General features: G+C 39.3%; 1 protein-coding gene across 11 annotated transcripts in view; it reads left to right on the plus strand.

Moving 5' to 3' along the window:
* The window catches only part of GAS7 (growth arrest specific 7), a 282,359-nt gene extending 259,195 nt beyond the window's left edge, over positions 1-23,164 (plus strand). For all 11 annotated transcript variants that reach the window (XM_072645087.1, XM_072645088.1, XM_072645089.1 and 8 more), the window contains 6 exons: positions 7,888-7,966; positions 11,626-11,754; positions 13,426-13,549; positions 16,155-16,234; positions 19,605-19,703; positions 21,536-23,164. In XM_072645087.1, the coding sequence (XP_072501188.1) occupies positions 7,888-7,966; positions 11,626-11,754; positions 13,426-13,549; positions 16,155-16,234; positions 19,605-19,703; positions 21,536-21,649 (625 nt within the window). In that variant the 3' untranslated portion in view covers positions 21,650-23,164. The remainder of the gene's footprint in view (positions 1-7,887; positions 7,967-11,625; positions 11,755-13,425; positions 13,550-16,154; positions 16,235-19,604; positions 19,704-21,535) is intronic.
* The last annotated feature ends 2,239 nt before the right edge of the window (positions 23,165-25,403 follow it).

A 25,403-nucleotide genomic window follows, 5' to 3' on the forward strand; every position in this document is an offset into this window, starting at 1 on the left:
AAAGTCAACCAGACCTGAGTTCAAGTACTATACCCTGAAGTGTGACACTAGGCAAGTCTCTTAATGCCTCAGTACCCCAGGCAACTCTCTAAGACGAAGTTGCAGGACAGCTCCCCATCTGAATTGGCGGTGGATTTTTTTATACCAAAGAAATCACTAAAAGTCAATTTCAGAAAACCCCAAAACATTCTATTTGAATACTTCCAAGGATAGTGAGGTCGCTGTTTCATGGAGCACTCTTAATTTCTGGATAGCTTTAACTGTTAGAAAATACTGCCTTCTATTGCTCTCTGTTTAATTCCTTCAGGAAACAGGAATTTCCAATTAAATGTGTCTTCAGTTGAACCAAATACTTAGGCCAAATATTTAAACAAGCGGTATCCTCTAAATGGTTTTCCATCAGGCCTGTTGGCTCAGATTGTAGTATTCAAGGCTTGCTGTTCGTGATTTTTTTCCTCTGGTTACTCAAATGAGATTAACTCTCATTCCTCCCCTTCTCTGCCCCTACCTGCCAATTCAGCAAGCACTGCCCAGGAAGATATTCATGCCTGAACAGTTTGGGGAATCACTGCGGTCACTGGCAAACGTAGTTCCAACTCAATCAACCCAGGAATGGGACTAGCCTAACCACACCCACATACTATAGCCACCATCCCCCAGATGCCTTTTAGCTCCTACCTCTTCTTACTGGGCTATTTCCAAGTACTCTCAGTTCTGCCAATGAGCACAACATATGCTTCCAACATGAGCATCCCGTTCCACAAATAGGCATGCACCACCATGACCTACACACATACACATACTCCTGCTCTCTCTCTTTCTCTCTCTCTCCCTGTGCTTTCACTCTGGCTGTGTAGTTGCATTGTTGTTTTGAAGACATTTGAAATTTTGACTTCTGTCTATTTGTTTTCTTAAAAGCCGTTCTGAAGCCTAAGGCTGTAGCGTCTTGAGAGATGCTAACTGCTGAAACCTGAGCTGCTTTTGCAACCTAATATCTCCATGTAAATTAGATTTCACAGGACATGCAAATAATGGAAATATGATTATTCATTCTACCCACAGTTTTTTCCTACATGGTATCCTAGGGCCTTCATTGTTGGCAGGTATGACAGTTATACATATTCTAATTTATTTTTTAGAAGCATACATCAATCTCTCTCCATTCTTTGCAGAAGTTAGGGTGCTGTAGCTATGGGATAAGCTACCAGACCCTTCATTCCTAATTCCAAACTATCTTGCTGATTTTATCCCAGCCTGGTAGGAAGGGTATGACAAAATCTCCTCATCGAATGTGAAAATGCATACCCTCTGTTTGGTGTCATTTATATTCATCCAGTGGTTTTTGATCCTTCTATACTGATTAAGGATTTTTTTTTCATGCCTGGTTAAAATGCTTTTGATTGAGATATCTAAGCCTTGTTCATATTTCTGATTGGTTCATTCAAGAAGTCCAGCTGCTCTGTAATTTTTGATATATTGTTATGGAATTCCTATCTCATACTCTTCCCCCCAATTTAATATTTGCTGTCCCTAGCAAATCTACTGGTATGGGCTTGGATGGCTCTCTAGTGATTGAAAAAATTCTGCATATTCTTTCCTCATGCATTCCCTAGTTTCTTATACTAAAGAGTCTGTGTGGCATCATTCCTAATCAAATTTAGTAATTACCACCCCCACCTCCCCCCCACATACACACACACACACACACACACACACACACACACACACACACACACACACACACACACAGCAGATTTTAATATCCTGCTGGGGGAGGGTGGAGGAGGCATGCAGAAACTCTGCCCTCTAGTTCTAATCTCTTTCTGAGATGGGGAAAAATACAACTTCCAGATTCTTTAAGTTAAGCTAAGTTAGCCCTCTCCCTGCCCCATAAGGCAGCCAGGCCAAGCCTTTTTGGGATAACTGTTATGTTCCTCCCCTCTTTTTTGGAATGTTGCAGATAGCCAATGTTGACGATGGTGATGACTGATGATGAGGATGATGATAATTATAATACCTAGTACTTATATAGGGCTTAAGATTTGCTCACCACTCTACAAATGCTTTCTCACAACAGTCATGAAAATGAATGGTATAATTATTATTTTTGAAATGAGGAAACTGAGACTGAGGTGAGGTGACTTGGCCAGGATCACACAGCTAATAAGTTTATGGATTCAAACCCTAGGTCCAGCACTCTTCTACTAATAATTTTTGTACAGATAGGTCTGTTCTTTCTGTCAGTAACTTCCCCAATAATGGAATTGTTGGGTCAAAAGGTACAAATAATTTTGTGATTTTTCTTGCATTGTTCCAAATTGTTTCCCAAAACATTTGAATCAAACCATAATTCTACCAGCAGTGGAATTTTCTAATAACTTTAGCAACTCTGAATTTTCCCAAAATTTTTGACAATCTGGTTTACATACATTTAGTTTAATTTGCATTTCTATGGTTATTATCTCTTTTCTTCAGATGATAATATCAAAGATCTATGCTGATAAGATTCTTTGAAGATCTCTAATGGATGAGGAAACAGTTGCAGAGAGATTAAGTGATTTAGTTATCATTGTTAATAGTTTGTATTTCTTCTTTTGAAAATTGTTCATAGCCTTTGTTTACCAATTGGGGAATATTTCTTAATCTCTCAGACTTCCTTAAATACCCTATAAATCATAGGTATCAGATTTATGATCAGAGATGTTTATTGCAAAGGTTTTTTTTACCCTCAGACCATACCTTTCCTTCTTATTCTAACTGTATTGGGTTTTCTCATATAGAAAACTTTAAAAACTTTTACATAACCAAAGTTATTTTTTTAAATGATGTTCCCCAAAGTAAGGTTGGGATCAATTATACAGGAAAACATAATTTAGAAAGAAGATACAAGATAGACCAAAGACTTGTAGGTCAAAAGCCTCATAAAGAATGAAATAAATTGTATTTTAACTTATAGGAAAATGCTTATTATTAATGTAGAAGCTGTTCCTGGTTCAGATGTCCGTATATGGTCAGGCAATAAACTTCTCAGAGCTAAGATCAGAATTAGTATTTAAAAAATCATAGTCAAAGAGGAGGTTTTTCCGATGACATGATGGTCAATTAAAGAATCTGACAGAATTGACTAAAAATTAATTGAAGCAATAGCCAGTAAAGTAGCAGGTTATAAAATAACCCTTCATCAATCATCTGCCTTTCTGTATATTTCCAGTAAAACCCACCAAGAAGAGATAGGGAAATTCCATCCAAAATTACTACATAATTCACTAAATATTTGACAGTCCACACAACAACTATATGAATACAACGACATAACACTTTATAGAAACAGACAGATTTCAATAATTGGGTAGATTGTAATTGCTCATGGTTGGGATATGTCAGCATCATAAAAGTACCAATACTTGTATTAATTTATTTTTTCAGCATCATGTCAGTCAAAATACCAAAGGATGATTTTTAGGGAGCTAGAAAAAATATTAGCAATTCATATGAAGGAACAAAAACAAAATTCTAAAGGGAAATAATAAAAGAAAGTAAGAAAGAGGAGGGCTTAGCAGTAACAGATGTCAAACTACTACGCTACAAAGCAGCAGTCATAAAAAAACAATTTGATAACGATTAAGAAATTTTAAAATTGAACAGTTGGGTAAATTAGGAGCCCAAAGTACAGAAGCAGGAGAACATAGTAATGTAATGTTTGATAATCTCAACACTTCGGCTACAGGGGTAAGGGACTCACTATTCAGAAAAAAAAAAAAACAAAACTGTTGACAAACTGGAAAGCAACCTGGAGAAACTGAGTTTAGACCAACTCCTTACACCATTTATGAAAGTGAGCTCCAAATGGATATAGGACTTAGACATAAAAATTCAAATCATAAACAAGTTAGAGGAAAAAGAAAGGAGATGCTTTTCACAATTATGGATAAGGGATTAGTTCTTGACTAAAGAAAAGATAAAGAGGATCACAGAACAGAAAATGAATAAGTTTGGAAATTTTAAAATTTGCTCAAATAAAATCAACACAGTTAAAATTAGAAGGGCAGTGGTTAGCTAGAGGAAAAATCTTTGTAGCAGTTTCTCAGATTAAGTTCTGATATCCAAGCTATATAGGGAACTGATTCAAATAAGTCATTACTCAATAAATAAATGTTTGAAGGATAGAGACAGAGAGTTTTTATAGGAAGAAATCTAAACTATCAACAACCACAGGAATACTTCATATAACTAAGAATAAGAAAAATGCAAAGTAAAATGCTTGAGGTCCACTTATCAATTGACCGAGATGATTTTTTTTTAAAGAAAGGAATATGAAAATTATAGGAGGAGCTACAGAAGGACAGACACACTAATGTGTTGTTAGTAAAACTATTATATAATCCAGCCATCCTGGAAAGCAATTTGGAACTATACCTTAAAAAGTCAGTAAACTAACTATATTGTTTCACCTAGTGATGTCACTAGAGGTATATGCCCAAAAAAGATATAAATAAACAACTAAATTAAAGAGGTAAAGGAACTAAAATACTATTATTTTACTATTTTATAATTTAATATTTGTGTACTAAAATATTCATAGCAGTCTGCTCTGGGTTGGAGGCTGCCTTAGTAAGTCATTCGTTAGTTTACAAATTAAAGTAACCTGGAAAATGAATGGCCTATAAAGTTGAGTCTCATTGAAAGAATTAGAGATGTTTCAAGAAGAGAGAGAAGGGAACACAAAAGCTGTCTCTTGTAGAAGAGGGATTGGATTTATTCTACTTGACCACAGGAAGTAGAACTAATAGCAATGTATAAAAGTTTCAAGGCAAATTTGATTATGTGAGAAAAAAACAACTTCCTCACAAGGAGAGCTATGCAAAAGTAAAATGGTCTTCCTGGGAATGTCGTGTGTTTCTCCTTCACCAGTAGCCTTCAGAACAATGACTGGATGACCATTGGGTGGGGATCTTGTAAAGGTGATTCTAAATTGGGTATAGGTTAGAATAGATGGCCTCTGAGATTTCCTCTAACTCTGTTCTTATGACAGATATGAATTAAACCAACTTAATGTTTAGTATAGATTTATGGATTTGGTTTAAGGTAAGAGGTTTAGGAAGCATGGAGCAAGGCAGTAAGGATTTCATGTCAATGAAATTCATTGTTTATAAATGGTGACGCAAAATAGAAAACACAGAAGTAGTAAGTAAAATATCAAGGAACTTTTTCAACATAATTCATTCCCATTGAGTAACTACCAAAAGCTAGTTTTTCAAATACAAGTTATGGCCACTAGACATATATTCTAACAATAGACAAACATCCTATTTAGTAAATGGTGTATGGGGTGTTCAGAGAGGAATAGCACTTCTGGTGTGATGGCTTACTGAGCCTTTTTCAGGGATGCTTACCTGCCTTTGGTGTCCACCTGTCACCTGTGGCTCAAAGAAGCTATAATATGTGCTGGTAAAAACCATCTCAGCAGATGAGTTAAGCCAGGTTTAGGGTAACTGACAGGCCTCAAACTTGTCACTGAGTTAAGGGGATGTCTACCTCAAGCACATGAAGACTTCCCCTCAGGCAGAATGGGGAAATGAGAACAATTTGTGCCAGTGGTGCTGTGGAGAACCTAGAGCTTGACATCTTTGATGCCAAGCTCATCTACTGTATCCTGGGCCATCTCCAGTTGTCCTGAATTTTGCCTTCCCAGTGGACTTCAGTGACTCTGGAAGAGAAAGTGAGGCTGATGACTTTTTGCAATTCCACCTCACTTAAATACAGTTCATGTGCAAGTCAGGACATCACCCTAAAATGCGATTGGTCCTCTTTGAAATTGAAAATGAACAAACCTGGGTTTGAATAGGCTCTGATACTTACCGTTGAGCTCACTAAATTGTTTCTAAGGTCTCTTTCAGGTTTAGAGTCTATGAAAAGTGTATGATACTATCATATTATACCATCAAGTTTGCCTGCGGCACCCTTCTGCATGTCTCAGATGGGACAAACAGGAACAGAGTTTATTTTGTCATTTAGGATTTCTAGACCCAACTCCTCAGGAGCCTGGTTCCCTCATGCTGCCTTCTGGCTGTTCAGTGCTCCCTTGATCCACCTCCATCACTTTAGGACCTTTCTGTGGTCTGTATTACCCTCTGCTACAAAATTCTCCTCCTTTCTAGTCCTTTTGTTAAAGTGCCTGGACCAGGGGTGGGGAACCTGCAGCCTTGAGGTCACATATAGCCTGCTAAGTTCTCAAGTATGGCCCTTTGACTGAATTCAAATTCTTAGAGATAATGAAGGATCCAGGAGAAGCTTAGCATAACTGTGTAACAGGGCACTGGCCAAGCCTACCCCTTATGGATGATGGAGTCTCCATGTGCGTTTCAGAGTATGTGTAGGTATGACTTTTTTCCTGCTCTTTAACCATGTGGTAAAGAGATGGAACCATGTGGTGAAGAGCTGAGTGGAGGTAGGAGATACTACAAAAGACTTCTTTGAAGGACAACTCATCTGTTGGTAAGAGAGCCTGTGGCCCTTCTCCTATCTGATGAGGGTTCCTAGGCAGCTTTTCCTTCTTGCCTACTACCAGAGAAGTGAAAAAGCACTAAGTTGCCTCAAGGAGTCTTTTTGTGTGCTACCACTCAACAGCCAGTAAAAAGTCCATCTTTCTTCTTCGTGTGCTTAGTAGACCAGATGAAGTCATGGCTACGTATACTCTGAAATGCACTTAACAGTTATGTCACATCCATAAGGGCTGTTCTCGGCCAGTCCCCTTTTAGAATAATTTATACCATATGTCCTTGTCAAATATTTTATGTGGTACTTGAGTGCTCAGAACTAGGGATTAGACTCACCTGATCCTCCTCCTTCTACTGTTGAGATGTAACTTCAAAGTAATATGACAAACAGAATTTTTTTAACTCCTTCAAATGAATCTAATTTAGGCAGCTAGATGATATTGAACCTTGAGTTAGGAAGATAAGTTCAAATCCAACGTTAGACACTTACTGGCTGTGTGACCCTGTCCAAATTACTTAACCTCTCTCAGCCTCAGTTTCCTGATCTTGAAAATGGGGATAATAATAGTACTTACTTTCCAGGGTTGTCATGAGAATAGAATAAAATAATATTTGCACTTTGCCCTGTATAAAAGCTTATTGTTGTTATTGTTCCGCTGAAAGTAGTCACTTCAGGAGTGATTTAATCCATTTAATCCAACATTTAATCCAACCATGCTGTAGTTTCTAGAATTCCTATTTGGTGATTTTCCCCAATTACCAGCTTTGGCAGCATGATCTTTTAAATCATTAGCGGTTCCAGGTATTCAGTCTTTGAGGGTAAGTCTGATTTGTTAAAATGGCCAAAAAGTCACTTAGAAGTGAATCTAGTATGTAAAATAAAAGAAAGGAACAGCATTCTCTCCTTCCAAAACAAAAGCAAAAAGCAATCAACCAAGTTTAACTATAAAATAAAGAAATGGGGTTTCTTGTAAATCGACTCTAAAGCATCCCATTCTAGGATTACCCTGAATTAGTTCCCTCCAGAGCAAAAAGATTGTAAAATACCTGAGGATAAAAACTGGTCAAGGTCCTTTCCTTGTTCTACCATTTTCCTTTATTGCGTCCACTCTGTGCTGATTGAGTTCCCAAGTACTTCCTTATTTGTCTGTCTATTTGACCACCTCCCTGTTCTTCTCCTTCAGCCCCAGTGAAACTTTGGACATTTTCTGTGCCCTCTAGTGTATGTATATTTCCTGTACTATAGTTTACGTGGCTTCTGAGTCATGGCTTTCCAAGCCTTCTATTTCTGCATCTCTGAGATTAGCCTTGTCCCTATGGGGGACATGAGAATATTGCAATTTTCTTCCAGGCCCAACCCTGCTATTTGTTTCTTTGTTTGTTTTTACAGTTCCCTAGGAGAAGCCTGGGCCCAGGTAAAGAAAAGTCTGGCTGATGAGGCTGAAGTCCATCTCAAGTTTTCTTCCAAGGTGACCTTCCTTTCCACATCCCATCATGTCAGATACATACATCTCAGTGGGGTAACAAAGGGTTCCTCTCCCTTCCCTAGGTATATCCCAAAAGGACTAAGGTGTAGCATCTCCTTGATAATTAAAGGGATGTTTTGTAGTTCCCACTTTTTCACAGGATAGATCAGGCATTAGCTGTACCTCAGATGGCATTTTCCCCAAGAGAAAATTTTCACCTGGTGAAGCTGTAAGAAAGAGCTCTGAACTTAGAATCAAGGAGACCTAGGTTTGAGTATAGGCTCTGATACTTACCTCTGAGCCACTAAATTGTTTCTAAGGTCTCTTTCAGGTTTAGATTCTACGAGAAGTGTATGATACTATCATATTATACTATCAAGTTTGTCTGTGGCACCTTTCTGCATATCTCGCATGGAGTTTATTCTGTCATTTAGGATTTCTAGACCCAATTCCTCAGATGCCTGGTTCACTCATGCTGCCTTCTGACTGTTCAATGCTCCCTTGATCCACTTCCACCACTTAGGGAACTTTCTGTGGCCTATATTACCCACTGCTACAAAATTCTTCTCCTTTTTAGTCCTCGGTTAAAGTGCCTAGACCAGGGGAGAGGAATCTGCTACCTTGAGGTCACAAGTGGCCCTCTAAGTCCTCAAGTGTGGCCCTTTGGCTTCACAGAATGAATCCCCTTAATGAAAAGCTTTGTTCTATCAAACTTGAACTCAGTCAAAAGGCTGCACCCAAGGACTTAGAAGGCCACATGTGACCAGGAGGCTGCAAATTCCTCATCCCTGGCCTAGACTCTCTTTCAGACTAAGCTCAGGTAGGTGTTAGGAGGGAAATATATCTGAGATGAAAATAATTAGCAGTGATATGTGAATGATTTATAGTCTCAGCCTATAAGGGAAGCAGCTGTGGTACAATGGAAAGAACTATGTTACCAGAGAACCTGAGTTCAAATGGTGTCCCTGAAATTTACCACCTGTGTGATGTTGAGCAAATCACCTCCCTGGGCTTCAGTCTCCTTATCTCTAAAATGAGGGCATTGGATTCGATGATTTTAAGGTCTCCTATCTTTAAATCTGTCCTATATCAACCTTCCCTGTAGGGTTTTTATTTTAAATGGGAAACTCGTTCCAGTAAGTAAAACTCTATGACTGGAGACTCTTTGCTGTATCACATACCTGTCAGATAAAAAGGGTTCAGCATTGGAGAGTTACGTTCTTCTGGTGTCAATTTCACAAATATTTAATGAATTGAACTGGATTAAGCACTTACTATATGCCAGACCCTGTGCCAGGGAGTCAGAGGTAAAAGAGAAAATGACATAATCCATCACCTGAAAGGAGGTTTCAGTCTAAAAGGGGAGATACAGCAAGTTATGAAAAAAATGTAGAATGTAAAGGGCAAATGGAAGATGCTGACAAAATTTCCTCTGCCAGCTCTAATATGCTATGTTACTGTGACTTTATGAAAAACGGTCCTATAGAATAGGGGTTCTTAACCTAAGATCCTTGGAAAGATTTCAAGATGTCCCTGAACTTGGAAAGAAAAAAAAGCATCTTTATTTTCACTATTTGACAACTGAAATCTAGCATTTCCTTCCATTACAGATTTATAAAAAATTATTCAGAGGAGTCCATAGGCAAAAGTTAAAGTCTTCTGCTCTAGAAGTTGATTGATTCCTCCTGGATTGTGCCTCTTAATATTGGACCCTGAAAATAGGCCAACCAAAAGTGTGGATAATTATGATAAATAGAAAGAGTGCATGATCCAGTCAGTTATATTTTTTTCCCTAAAAATATGTGTGTGTGTGTGTGTGTTCATCTTTCTTTTGCCAAAGAAGACCATGCCATCAGCGAAATGATGACATGACTTGCACTTGACTTTGTTTTGAGTGAGGAAGGGCTGTGCAGGTCACCAGCCTCACTTCTCCTCCAGAGCCATCTGAATCCAATGATCAGATATTCATCAGGGTGACTGGAGATGACCCAGGATGAGGCAGTTGAGGTTGAGTGACTTGCCCAAGGTCACACAGCTAGTGAGTGTCAAGTGTCTCAGGTGAGATTTGAACCCAGGTCCTCCTGACTCCTGCACTGGTACTCTACCTATTGTACCACCTAGTTGCCCCTCTCTAAAAATATAACTTTTTTTTAAAAGGAAAAACTATCATTAGTTAGCCCTAGTCACTACGTTTCTTTTTTAAACTAAAGTCAAAATATCATACAGAAAAAGGTTTTAAGAAAATGCAAACACCTCACAATGTTTAGCTCATGATCCAGTATATGAATTTTTTCTATTAAGAGATAATTTATATTAATAGGAAAGTATAAATTACTAGTTAGTTCTCACTACTTTTGTGTTGCTAATAGTCAAAATAAAACATAGGACATACAAACAATTTGATATGGTTGAAGTACTTTCTTGCCCCAAACTTCAATTGCTATTAATCATTGTTTATCATAATTCTGGTTTTCCTTCTTAGGGCTAAGTAGAAAACACTTTTAAACTCACACTGGACTTTCCTTAGAATTAGAAACTGTTTGACTCTCCAATTCAGGCTTGGTTCTTTATACTTGAGCTAACCTTCCTCTACAACATCCTCCATGAATTGTAATCTGGTTTAAGTCCTTTGGAGAGGAAGTCATTATTCCTTAAAGCAATGCATTCCATGCTCAGACCACTCCAATTATTAGAAAGTATTTCCTTATCTAGAGCTAAAATTGACCTCTCATATTTTCTACCCATTGTTCCTAGTTCTCTCTCTGAGGCCAAGAAGAACCTAACAACTCTTTAAATCATCAAAGACAAATATCATGTCTTCTCTCCCACCACTCCCTCCATTAACTCACCCTAACAACCCCTACTACCACCAGTTTAGCTCTTCTCTTCCCCAAAGTGGGACCCCAGTTCCCTTTTTTCTTCAGGATTCCAAAGCTGGATGTGCTCCCTGCTTCAGGGAGCTTTTATTTCAAGCTTTTAATTAAATGCTTGCCCAAATGATGTTAACTGGGCTCAGTTCTCTGACTGTGAATCTTAGAACCTTCTTCCTATAGCTTTGATCTGCTCCAAGACCATGTTTTCTGTTTTTTATGTATCTCTTGAAAGAGAGCAAAAAATAAAGCATGGAGAATTTCAGGCAGTTGAGTGGAGGATGATTCATACTGGCATATGATGTCATGGGTTTTATTCTTGTCTCCTTCCTTGGATTTTCTCTCTCATGAATTTCTGGGCACTCTTCCTATATTACAGTTGCTCTCCATGGTATCTAATTTGGTATACTTACCTGAACAGCTTTTTCTCTTCCCATTCCAATTCAAGTTAAAACCCTTGAGAATGAATGGGTAAGACGCCTAGTGTACATTCCTGACATCTACCTTTGTAATATAGGTTTATAAATATTATCCCCATTTTACAGATGAGCAAACTGAGGCTCAGACTAGGTAAGAATCTTGCTTTTAGTCTCTAAGGTCATTGCCAGTAAGTGTTGAATGCTAGGATTCAAACTTAGGTCTCCAGACTTCAAGTCCAGTACTCTTTTTACTACATCACACTGGAACTAGAGCCTAGGACAATTTCTCTTTATGGTTTCTCCTAATCAGTGTTAATGGCTGTTACCCTGGAGCACTGAACCTCTCCCCTTCTCACTGTTTTCCTCCTACCAGCTCCACAGTGAAGTAGAAAAACCCCTGATGAATTTCCGTGAAAATTTCAAGAAAGACATGAAGAAGTGTGACCATCATATTGCTGATCTGCGGAAACAGCTGGCTAGCCGATATGCTTCAGTGGAGAAGGTAGGCTGTCCCAGAGCAGGGGGAGGATCACCTGCCTGGCAAACATTATAAATGGTGGATAGAGAAACCTAAGAATAACTGCCTGTGTTGAAGTCATGCAGACAAGGCTCCCAGAGTCCCACAATGATGGTGAAGTGCGGTGATTCTTGATATACCCCAATCCATAACCAATAGTAGTAGGCTAGATCAATTCTCTCCCAAGCATCTCCTATTCTCATTCAACAATATTTATTGAACACTTGGCATGTTAAATTGACTTGTCCAGGATCTTACAGATTGTAAGCAATTGCAGTGAGAGAATTAAACTCAGGTCCTCTGACCCAAAATCCAGTATAGGATTATGCTATCCCTTCTAGCTCTTGCTTCCCTTGTCCTTCTCCCATTAGTAAGGCATATGCTTTAAATTGTTTTCCTAGCAGTGGAAATGGACTTGTTCTTTTGGACATAGTTGGGAAAGATAGACTCAGATAATTTTTCCTATAAACACACCTTTTTCCCCTGAAAGTTGTGGTGATTGAAGAAGGTAGATTTGATGATGTTAGGGGTGATAGAAGGTAACTTGGCAACAGAGCGAAAAGTTGGGCAAGCAGCAATAGCCAACATAACAAGTAAAGGCAAAATAGTAAAGGGAGGGTGGTCCTGGAAGAGGCTTCAGTTGCATCCCAGACTTGTGCCCCCACTTAGAATGGACTTCCTGAGTTATACAATGGAAGGAATCATGCAACCATAAAATATCAGAACTAGAAGGGATATCAGCACTCACTTAGTCCAGCCCCGTCATTTTATAAGTGAGAACACTAACACCAGGAGAGAAGATACCATCTTCATATCTTCTATTTTTTAATGGTGTGATCTTTAATATTAAGGTTATATATCTATTTTGAATTTATTGTGGAATGGGGCATAAGATATAAGTAAAAGTCTAATTTCTGCCAGACTGCTTTCCAATTTTCCCAGCAAACAAGGAATTTTTTTCTGAATAATTTGTTTTCTGAGGGGCAATTAGATGGCACCCTGGGGAGAACACTAGTCCTGGAGTTAAAAAGACCTCAGTTTAAATCTCACCTTATATGACTCAGGGCAAGTCACTTGACTCAGTTTCCTCATCTGTAAAATGGAGCTGAGAATAGCACCTAAGTCCCAGGGTTGTTGTGAGGATCAAATGAGATAATTGTATAGAGCTTAGCATAGTGCCTGGCATACAGTAAGCACTATCTAAATATCAGCTATTATTATTACCATCATTATCACACTGAGTTATGGAGTAGATGGGAAAGGCCAAGAAGCAAGTCAGTGACAGATTTGGAATTAGAATCTAGAGTAACATTTATTTCTGAACACATGATCCCTAATTCTGCCAACCACCTACTACTCTATTATATTATTCTTGGCATGCAGGTCCAAGCAGAAGGGAATGTTAGGTGTGTCCAGTAGACTTCGTAGAATGGTGAAATGGAAAGAGAATTTAAACTGGACATCTGGACCTGGTGTCTCTCTGTTAGTTGCTCTGTGTAGCTATGTAATCTTGGGAATATCACCTAACTTCTCTGCTGCCCTGTTGCTTCATCTGTAAAATGGGGAATACAACTTACCTGCCTGAAAAGAGGGCTGGACTATGTGAGCTTTTAAGGTCTTCCTTCAGCTTTCCCTTTCTGTTTTGTTTGGTCTAAGGCACGGAAGGCCCTTACAGAGAGGCAGAAAGACCTGGAGATGAAAACCCAGCAGTTAGAAATCAAACTTAGCAACAAAACTGAAGAGGACATTAAGAAGGCCAGGCGGAAGTCTACACAGGCTGGTGAGTTCCCAAGGCTTGCTATGTGTTAAGAATCATATCTTCATTTGGGTAAAAAGTTGTATTTTTCCCTACTCTTCTCTACATGTTTTGGAGATTCTGATCAGCTTTGATGGGTAAATGGATTAAGTCCCTGAAATGAGAGGACTGGAATGAGAGAATAGGAGCAGGAAGGGGATAAAATGGAGAGACCAAAGGAAACTTAATACTTACCTCCCAGAACACCTCACCCTCTTGTCTCCGTTCTGCAGTACTATTCTAAGGATACCTGATGCTTCAGAATAAGGTTGTCTCTATAGATCAAACTTCAGATTGGTGTTGCTAGTGTAAAAGGGAGTTGGGGAGTTCTCTGATGAGGAAAGCTGCCGGCAAGAATGTAGGCAGCCAAGAAAAGGAGAATCTTGGACAGACACCTCCTCATTTCCTTGACAAGATTGGATTTTTGCAAATTTGCCATCTGGATTAGGGAATAGGACCCAGGGAGATTTCCTCCCTCCACTATCCTCCCCATCGGGAGATATTCGCAGCCAGACTGAAGGGGCCACCTCCCAGACCTAACTCCAGCTAGATTCACATTAGTGTGAATAATGTGGTCACCTCTTTGAATTCACACTGCGTATTTCCTTTGGGGTGGAATCAATTACCATATTTTACATAATTATCACTTCAAATAGTGTAAATTTGAAGAAATGTGAATATGTGTATCCTAAGGCTCAAGTTAGATGCCTTGAATTAAGCAAGTATTGGTTTGGCTTTATATTACAATTCCTGAGACCAGACGCATCTGTGAAAAGCAGCCTTTACCCCGACCTGATTTTCTCTAGTACTTCAAATGAAGTCTCTACTGCCCCCCAGTGAGGAAAGTTAGCTAATTCCCAGAAGTACAGAATCCCTTCGGTCCTTTCGAAAGACATGAGGATGGAGGACCAGACTGACTTTTTGGAAAGGTTGGTTTATAAAAAGTGTGATGGAACTGTTGTTTTATGACTCCCAAATTCAGTAATATTAAAGACTGGGATAAAATGGATAAAATGCCACCAATTACAAGATAAAGAAATGTGATGTGATGAGAAGAGCAGTGAATTCCTTGTCAGAGGACCCTGATTTCCATCCTAACACTTTCTAACCATCCTAATGTGTGTAACCTTGTGCAAGTACTCTCTCTGGATCTCACCTTCCTAAAATTAAAATGACCATGTGAAAATAAAAGGAAACTATCACCACTTGTGAAAGTAGTTTTAGAATTATCTAAGTGCAGTTACACCATTAGTGTTAGCACAAAAATCAAAACCAATGCCAAATTAGTAGAAAGGATAAAATTGCAAAGAAAACAGCCAGTTTGACCCAGTAGCATCAGCTTGACTTATTGATGGTTCTTCCCACCCCCCAAAATAAAATCAAACAAATGAATGAAATGAAACAGACATTGGCAGAGATAGACTACCATTTTTTATGGGAGTTTAAAGCAGTTGCCATAATGGAGACAAAAGAAACCACTGCAGCCAACAAGCACCTATGGACTGAGTCAAGATCTGTGTTCAAATCCCAATTTTGCCCCTTATTTTGTTCTATCTTTGGGCAAGTCACAACCACTCTGGCCCAATTTTCTGAACTAGATGATCTCCAAGACGTTTTTCAGAGGTCTAAATCTATGATCTGCAAAATGAGAGAGTTGGACTAATTGATCCTCAAGGCCCTCTCTAAAATTTCTGTTCACTAGCCCTGGGCAGCTACAGTGATGTGCCACCAGTTGCCAATTAATGATATTTGCTTTAATGAGTTGTCAAAATGAGTAGAACTGAGGAGATCTGAGTCTTCAATAAATTTCATTCTCCCTTTTTTCCAATAGGGTCTAGCTCTATGTCCTTCAGGGCACCATTCCATAGTACCACACATGTCCTAGAAACTTCAGGAATCACAATATTATATTTTTAGGATCACTGGATTTTGAAGTGGGAACATTCTCAATATGCAAATGAGGAAAGTGAAGCTTAGATATATTGAATGACTTATATATAGTCACACAGGTAATCAATAACAGAGCCAAGGATCAAATCCAGATCTCTAGATTCAGTTTTCTTTCTACCGTATTATAAATAGGATTTAAAGTAACCCACCCTTAAGAAATCTACTCCTTGAGTTTCCTGGTAATGGAAATTGGTCTAGGCATACTCTTCCACCCAGTCCCCTTTGTGATAAGTGGAATAGCCTGTGATGAGGGAACACAGCAAAGCTAGTCTGAGATTGTCACTTTAGTCACATTAACATGGTATTTTACCCAAATGAGCCAAGGAGCAATTTACCTAAATGGGCTAAGGACTAATTATTGAACAACTGATCAAGATTGGTAGGCCTTGGGGATTGTTGAAGAAGTTCATTTAATGAGGGATTTATGTTAAGTTATAGTAAATTTATCCTTAATATTTATTGCTATGCACCAACATCTATCACTGACCTCAACAGTTCCCTGTCAGCACCCTGAGCCGCACCCCCCCCCCCCCATCTATATGACTATGGATAGAAGAGAAAAGATTGCCATGAAGGTAGGGGAAATAAGTGTGTTTAGGGCCATGGAGGGAAAATAACTTAGTTCCTTCTGTATTTTCAGGAGATGATCTGATGCGCTGTGTGGATCTCTATAATCAGGCCCAGTCTAAATGGTTTGAAGAGATGGTAACAACCACCTTGGTATGAATCTATGACTACCCTTCAAACTGCCTTCAAGGGATGGGTGGAATGTACTGCCTGTGCTACAGGCTCCATCCCATTTGAGGTCAGGGGGGTTCTTAGCAGAATAGTAAGGGGGATGGAGGAGGGCCAGGAGGCCTGACTCCTGCCAACTAGAACTTCATCTGTTATCATAGAATCCAAGCAGTAGACCTACATGTAAGGTCGTTTTTCATTTTCCCATAGAATCACCTAATTGAGCCATCAACCTAAGATAAATTTTGCAAATCTGTGAATCTTTTAGTACCAAATGAGCATAAGATTTAAAACTGAAAGGGGGCCTTACTTTTTTCAGATGAGAAATTGAGGCTCAGAGACTTGTCCAAGGTCACAAGTTATGAGAAACAGAGCCAGCAATAGAACTTGGATCTTCTGACTTTAAACCCAGTGTTGGTTTTTTTCCACTAAGTCCTTATTTTTTATTTATTGAGAGATTTTTGTTCTGACACAATAGGTGATTTTCCTCAAATACCCAAACAACCTCTCTCCTAGTGAAGTAGATTCCTCTAAAATAGCTAAATAAAACCACCTGATAACATGATTATACATGTCTTTAAAACTTATAATATTTTTTTTCTTTTTAAGGATTCTTTCCCCACTTCCTCTTTTCCTTAGTGACTGGCTAAACTACACAACACTTCCCTTCTGTACTCAGAGGAGTAAGACCCAGGCTGCCTCATGGCAGTTCTGGGTCTTGGCATAATGCAGAACTTATTTAATGGGGAAAGTGACTGCCCCTAGACCCAAGTAGGGAGAGTACATCTATGTGCCATATTCTTGTGGTGCCCAGTAGAGATAAAGGGACGGATCTGGTAGACCTTAACTCCAAGGATGGAAAGGGGTCTTTTAGGAACAAGAAAGCAAGTATAGAAACAGTTGTTCCCTCAGAGAATTTCCAACCTTAACAGCTGTATAATATGAAACACCATAACCCCTCCCTGCTAAAAAGGACTCATACTATTTAGAGCAGTTTTGACCATCCTGGGGGTACAGTTCCCCCTACCCATTATCCCCATGTTTTACTGATTTCTTTCTGGCCAGAGGCTAGCACTTAGCTATCTACTTTCCAAGTGTGGGCACAGTGGAGTGGATTTAATGTCATCACTTTGAAAGGACATGTTTTATGGTGCTGAGCTCTCATAGTCACACCTTGTAAAAATTGCCCATTATTAACCCAGCTGTCCTTTCCTCTCAAAGTGTCAGCCAGCCAGAGGAGATTAGAGGCCTCCACCTGGGATAATGGCCTAGTTTTCCCCAGTTAATCTCCTAATTAGTTCCCCCCCACCTCCCTTTCCCCACCCCTTCAGTTAATCACTTTGGTAATGCCCTAGTTGTGCACTGAGCAGCATGAATTCTGATCATACAACCCCCCTACATTCCCAAAACAAGGAGCTACCCTCAAGTCAGGCTTCCCCAGGGATCTCTCACAATCCAACCATTCTCTAATACAAACTGTAGCTTTTGAGTCCTGCTTCAATTAAGTTCATTTTGAAAAATATGTTTAACTACCTCTTGTGTGTAAGGCATCATACTGGGCAGAGACAAAAATGAAACAGAGCCTATCCTGTTTACGTTTTTCTGGGAATATGTGCGATGTACACAAATTAAGTATTGTGCAAGGGAAATTGAAGAGGGAGAAAGCATAAGTTACTGAAGCAATAGGGAGGACATCATGGAGGAATTGGCATTTTAGTTAACCTTGAAGACTATAATGTCAGAGGATTTGGGTTCAAATCTTCCATTTACTTGGGTTCGAATCTTCCATTTACTACATTGGGCAAGTCCTTTCTGAGTCTAATTTCCTCATCTGAAAAATGAGGGTCTTAGAGAGGTGACCACTGAGATAACCTTCCAGTTCCTAAGCATATGCTTCTCTGCCTTAAAAGGATTCTGGAAGGTAGAGGAGACCAGGTATAGGTTTGTGTAAATACTTGGAGGGGAAGATAAAGTTAAGAGACTATCCAATAGGAAAGTTTTGACTGGAACATAGAAAGGGAATGTTACGAAAGCCAGATTGTGCAGGATCTGAAATGCCAGGCTCTATGTTTGTACTGGAGAGTCATGAAGGTTTTTTAGCATGATCAGCCCAGTGCTTTAGGAAGATTACTTTCATAGCAGTGTGGAAGGTGGATTAGAGAGGATGGAAGAGAATGGAAGCAGGGAAACCAATTCGCTTATTATACTAAGTAGAGAATAATATTATGATGAGAGCTCTAAGTGAGGTAGTGATAATAAGTGGAGAGTAATGGGAAGGATATGAGAATTGCTTATGGAAGTTTATGAAATCTCCCAGGAAGGAGAGAGACAGACAGACAGAGAGAAAAATAGACAGAGAGAGAGAGACAGAAAGAAACATCCACACTAATAAGCCTATGAAGGATCAGAAGAGGAAAAGAGCAGTATGATGGAAGCCAAAGAAGTGGAAAGTATCCAGAAAGATGGGTGGTTAGCCCTATCAAAAGGCAAAAAGAATGAAACTAAAAAAAGACAGTTTACTGATGAGTTAAGAGACCAGTGGTAGATCATTTTGGAGACAGCAGTTTTAATGGAATGGTAGGGCTAAAGCCAGATTGTGAAAATTCAAGAAACGTGTTGAGGATGTAGAAACAGCAAATGTAGAAGATTTTTTCTATGAGTTTGGCAGTAAAAGGAAAGAGAACTTATACAACAACTTGAGGTGATAGTCAAGTAAAGGATTTTTAAGGATGGAAGGGACCTCAGCATGTTTCCTTAGTAGCAGGAGGAAAAAGCAGCAATAGCTACTGAGAGATTGGGAAGAAAGAGAATCAGTACGACTGGTGCAGTAAGCTCCTGGACAGTCAATCAAGGAGGAATGCAATTTTGCCATGAGATTAGATAACATGAATTTGTGGTAGATCGAGGCCATGTAGTGTTGTGACTTTCTCCAGTGGCAATCAATAACTTGGTTGTCCAAGTGGAAAATGCAGGTGACAGAAGAAATCCAGAATTGCAGATTGGCAAGTGTGAGTGACCCAAAGGGACAAGGAAGTAAAGAATAATGAAATGATCAACTCTAGGGTTAAGACTGTGAAGAAAGAAAAGTAAGGCTAGAACAGGGTTGATGGATTAGGAGACTGGGGACTTAATTTCCTTCTCAGCCATGTAGCATCAGAACAGGCCAAAAAGATGATAATCTATCAAAAATTCTTGAATCCAAGAGCTCAGGAGAATCTGGTTAGGTTCAAGAATTTGGTAAATAATTCCTAATATTTAGTGTTCTGGGACTAATACTGAGACCAGACTCTATTGAAATGACTTTAAGATACAGAGAAAAATGCTGAGAGACACCAGAGATTTTCTTTCCCTGCAGGAACTTGAAAGACTGGAGGTGGAACGGGTAGAGATGATTCGGCAACATCTTTGCCAATATACACAGCTGCGGCATGAGACAGACATGTTCAACCAAAGTGTGAGTTCCTAACCTTTGGATTTCTATGACCTAGCAAATAGGAGCATGTAACAGCAAGGATTGGGAGCAGGATCAGTGCACTGAGGGCCCAAAGGAAGACCATGATCTAGTGAAAAGCAGAATCAACTCAATTTTGTCAGAAGTCATTCTCTGCTTATATAATAGGGAATTTGGAAATCACTTCCACTTCTATAATGGTTTACAAAATAGAAAGCATTTTTCTCACAGCCCAGTGAGACATATAATACAAATATTGTCATATTCATTTTAGAGATGAGAAAACAAGCCTAGAAAAAAGTGATTTTTTTTGTGTGGTCTGTCACCTGAAAGGACTGAGAGCTTCTTTCTGACCAGCATCAAGCCTGTTGGATATCACTTTAGAAACTCAAACTCCAGACTCGATACAGTACTGTGCTAATAAGTCAGTTACCTACCATTTTTTAGATGCCTAATATGTGCCAGGGGGTATAACAAAAGGCAAAAAAAAAAAATCCCTGCTCTCAAGGAGCTTACAGTCTAATGGAACTGGTCAGAAGAAAATTTTAATTCCATAGCTAGGCTGCAAAGACAATTCACCCAACTCTGCAAGGACAATCAAGTCCCCCAAAATTTATTTAATATTTATATGGTTTTCAGTGGGATTGGAAGACTGGAAAAATTGAACCACCAAAAGATTAGGATATTGGTGGACTTTGGACATGGACAGATTAGATGATCAACGTACTAATAGCTGGATAGCTACAGCTGATGGACAGAAGTTGTTAGTTTTTGGTTCAGTATCTAAGAAGAAATTAATAACCACTTTCATCCAGAGACATTTTAGGGTGAAGGAATCATTTAACATTGGTGGGCCCAACTACACCCTATAACACCAAAAGCATATGGCTTTGCAGGAGGCAGTGAAGTAGGGAACTGTGGTGAAGTATATAACATGGCTTACTGCCTAAAGGGAAGACAAACATGACCTTATTTTTTTGATATCATTTCCTAAAATCTTGGCATCTGCATTCATATATTCATATAATCACAGAAAGTTAGAGGTGGAAGGAACCTAATCCAATGCCCTCATTTCAGGGAAGAAACTGAAACCTAGGGAGGAAAAGTGGCTTGCTGAAGGTCACTAAGATAGTCAGGACTGGTGCAGAGAAGTCCTTCTGACTATTTTTCCAGTGTTTCTTTCCATTCCTTAAAATAGTATTTCCTTTGAAGTTTAGAACATTTTATTAGGGAGCAACAGTTTTGAGGTAGAGCTGGTTCAGTGAATTTTAATAATAATTTGCATGTCTGTAACACCTAAAGTTTTACAAAGCATTTTCCCCCAAATACTCTTATGAGGTAGGCAGTGTAGGTATTGAGGGGCAACCAAGTGACATAATGGATGAGTGCTGGACCTGGAGTCTGGAAGATGAGTCTTTCTGAGTTCAAATCTGGCCTTAGACACTTGCTAGCTGTGTGACCCTAGGTGAGTAACTTTACCCTTTTTGCCTCCATTTCCTCATCTGTAAAATGAGGTAGAGAAGGAAATGGCACACTGCTCCAGTATCTTTGCCAAGAAAACCCTAAGTGGAGTCATGAAGAGTCCAGCATGACTGAAAATGACTTCACAGCAACAAATGTAGGTGTAATTCCTATTTTATAAGTGATGAAACTGATTCAGAGAAGGGAAGTGGTTTGTTCAGTCACACAGCTAAAATACACTAGAACTTAGATTTGAGCCCTGCTTTCCCTACTCCAGGCCCAGTGCTCTTTTTACTACACCTGGCTCCCTAGATCCCTAGACTCTTCTCCTCATACCTGACACCTGACTATCCTTTCTTCTTTGTCTTCTTTAGACAGTAGAACCTGTGGATCAACTCCTGAGGAAAGTGGATCCTGCTAAAGATAGGGAGCTGTGGGTGAAAGAACACAAAACTGGAGATATCCGACCTGTGGATATGGAAATCTAGAGTGAATGAGTCTTCCTTGAATGGGTTTATTGTTGGGGTTTTGGGATCCCATCAAGAGAAGAGGCTCTTTCTTTGGGGCCCATTGTCATGCCAGGAAGGATTTGTGCTGCCATCCCACCCATTGTCCTGTTTGGCCAGGTAGTTGGAGTGTCTCCGTTCCCAACCCCAGACTCAGAAGCAGACACATACACTCCTGCCTTTATTGCCATCACTAAAGCGCCCAACTCCCCATCCTGTGCTGTTCTGAGAGCAAACTGAAGACCTCACTTTCTGGAACATAGCAGTACTCTGTTTATACTCATGTGACATACTTAAAGACCCATCTGTATAACATGCTTGTGATTCTTGAGGGGTCACCAGGGCCCATTCCTCAGCAAGCGTAAGGGTTCCTCATCTTCATGGAGTCTAATGACTCAGGGAGGTTGTCAACCTCTTTTCCAAAATGAACACCAAAATGAAGTGGGCTGGGGTGAAGGGAAGTACCCCTATAGTTAGAGCATCCCTTCTATATTTATCCAAGTCCTTTGTTTGTGACCTTTCCGGTACTGGGAGCCCTTCCCATTGGCATCTTCTGTAACATTTCAGCATAGCATCATCCACTGGGGCCTAAGAGGGAATCCTGGAGAAGAGCACCTGTTTCTTTTATCACCAAAAAGACCCTGCCCTTCTTTTAAAACCTAGAGTGATAATGGTGGAACTACCTCATTAAGCAAACTGGCCCCAGTTTTGAGTGTTCCCCTTTTTCCTTCCCATTTGCCACAAATGTTTCTGTTTTCTTTCTGCACGGACAGTGCTTTCGGATTCTTTGGACCTATGTCCTCATACTTCTGTTTCCAGGAAAATCAAGTCAACAGTCCAAGCCAATTTAGTTTAGTTTTGTTTTTTTTTTGATTACCCAGTCTCACCATATGAAGTTTTTTGGAAGGCCTTAGCTTTCAGTATCTCATTCTACTCATTCCAGTAATTTGGGAGCAGATCTAAGGGGCAGGCTGTGGATTACCTGCATCCTTCCCCCTCACACCATCATTTATGCTTCCTGTTCTCAATCTAGTATTGGGAATCTCCTTACATCAAAGTGATTGAGCATTTTTAGGCATTGAGGTCCAGGATGTTGGGTTTAGGATGTGCTAATACAGATCCTTTATTTGGCTCCCTACCCTATTCAATGCCCTTGGGTCACATTTGCCATCCTATGCCATCTTACCAGGTACTCGTTATGGTTTTCCAGCCCAGATCTCTGTCTATGGGGAAAATCTCTCTTTGTTTCTCACCTGTGGAATTTGCCCAGACCCTTCCAAATTCTTTAACAGAGGAAGCACATGACTCTCCCATTATGATTACCTGGTGATAATTCCAACTGTTCTAACACTTTCCTTCTGTTTAGCTGCTTCTTCTTATCCCTTACACTTTAATTGGCACTATACAAACTTGGTTTTTTTCTCTTTTCAGTTGTTACTAATTTTTGACTTTCAGTTCTGCGATCTAGTTCCCAAGAAAACCAAATCCAAAAGGTCAGGGATTGATTGGAATGTTTTCACCATTGCTACTTTCAGTACCTTAGAAGCCGCCTCCCTCATTTTTTGTTGTACATCTCTCCCACGCCCGGAGCCCTGAAAATTAGCCCCCCAGAATCCCTTTAAATCATGTCTGCATGAGTGCTATGATTTAAGGGTGGGAATGCACCCATTAAATCTTAATGCTCATATGTTGGATTTCATAGATTCTTTGAGCTGGAAGAAAATTTAGTAATATCTAGTCTATTCTGCTATAGGATTAAAGATCGGGAGCTTGGAAGAACTTTGGAAGCTATGTAGTTCAGCCCCCTCATTTCACAGATAAAAAAACTGGGGCCCTGGGAGTTTAAGTGGCTTACCCAGGCAGTAAGTGTACAATTCTTCTTCTCTATAATGATGCTCTTCAGAAGCCTAAAGAAATTAAGAATCACATTTAGCAGCAGATGTAGGGCAATCTAAGGATTGCCTATATTTTCTCTCCTCTGCTTATGTGTAAGTAGTACTTAAATGGTATCCACCCACCCCATACAAGGGCAGGAATATAAGATTTTGCTGGTAGTTTGTTTCTGGATGCCGTAGCATTTCATTCAGTGTCCTATGAATCCTCCTGCACAGCTCACATACACATGGGGTATCTCACTCCTCCTTCTGTCTTTGTTGCTGTTTGGTTGGTTGGTTTTCTTTTGGGGTTTTCTGAAAGATGACTGAGTCCCTAAACTTAACAAGAAGGCCATCACCTTTTTTATTCTGATTAAGATCCTAGGGAAGAAGTCAATTTTAGGAAGCTCGCAATATCAACGAAGTCGCAATGATCTGACGTTCTAATAAATGAGGGAGGATGGGTGATTACATCAAGACTATCCAGTGATACGCAGCTACTACTCATACGATTATAGTTTCTTGGTAGAAACCTTTTTTTCTCTTGGTTTCTTCTTTTACAAAATAAGAGGTGAGTAGACTGGAGGAGTGGGGTTGAAGGGGGCTGAGTGGATGAAGAGTCATCCTTGACTGAGTAAATACATGTTAACATTTTTCAAGTGCTGAACTTGAGTAATACTGTTATTAACCCAGTTATTCCAGATCTATTTCAGTCTCTTTCATTCTAGCCTTTAGGGAACCTAAATTTTTTCTTTCTCTCAGTATGGAATTAGTAAACCTTTTCTTCCTTCCCACTTCCTATTGGCAAGGTACTCGCAGGTCATTTGTGTACTGTTACAGAGCAGGCTCTGCTCTGCTTCCTAAAAGAAAGCCACAAGAGCTTGTGATAGCGAAATCATGTGGATTTAGATCTTGGCAGTTAAGCTCAACCGTTCTGCAGACTAATAAAACAGCCATTCCCCCCAAAAAACAGCTTCATTCACTAAGCCTCCAATTCATCATCGAAGTATTAGTGTCTACTTCAAAGCCGTGAATTATGGTTCACAGAAGGATATCTTCAGTCAGGATGGGCAAGATAGATTTCTTGGAATTAGAGATCTTATTGTTTGTTAACTATTAAATTTTTTTTGGTTTGATTGAGTATAAGAGTCACAGGATGAACAGGTATGAATGGATTGCCATCCATACCACTGGAGCTATTTGATATATTTCATGTTTTTAAAAAATGACAATAAATCCCCAACAAAGCTACTGACATTCAATGAGGATTGTCCTGTTGCCATAGCAACTGATTTTTCCCCCTTTGGAAGCAGACTAGCCCTACCTCCACTGATGACAAAAATATCTCTATAACTATCTTTTCCTAATTACTCATAATCAGGATTTCAATATCCCAATATAAATTGACAGTGTAATTAAATGGGGAGAGAAGGGTGAATGCAAGACTTTATTAATAACTGACTGATGCTTTATCCCCTTAGTTTTACCTATTGGGCCCTTGTCACAAGTAACCACTGCCTTGTTAGGGCTAAAAAATAAAACATTGATTGAATAATGAACAATTACTAAATTTGTGAATTTATTTTGTTCACACTTATATTTTGAAAAATAATTGCTTTTTAAAATTAAGATCAAATGCCCAATTAGTGGTGTCAGCAAGTGAAAGTATTGGCTGAGCCTGAGTTTACTGGAACTTGGAAATCTAAGCTGTGAAATTCAAATATTTGCATTTTCCCCTGGCCTCTTTGAGCAGTAAGGAATGAGAGAGTTTTTTCTCCAACGAGTGGATAGTCTTTAATAATGTAAATAGGATTCTAGTTAATTAATTTGCACAATTAAGTGCTTTAAGAGTTATTTTAACT

The sequence above is a fragment of the Notamacropus eugenii genome, chromosome 2 (genome assembly GCF_028372415.1).
Source record: "Notamacropus eugenii isolate mMacEug1 chromosome 2, mMacEug1.pri_v2, whole genome shotgun sequence".
Classification (NCBI taxonomy): domain Eukaryota; kingdom Metazoa; phylum Chordata; class Mammalia; order Diprotodontia; family Macropodidae; genus Notamacropus; species Notamacropus eugenii.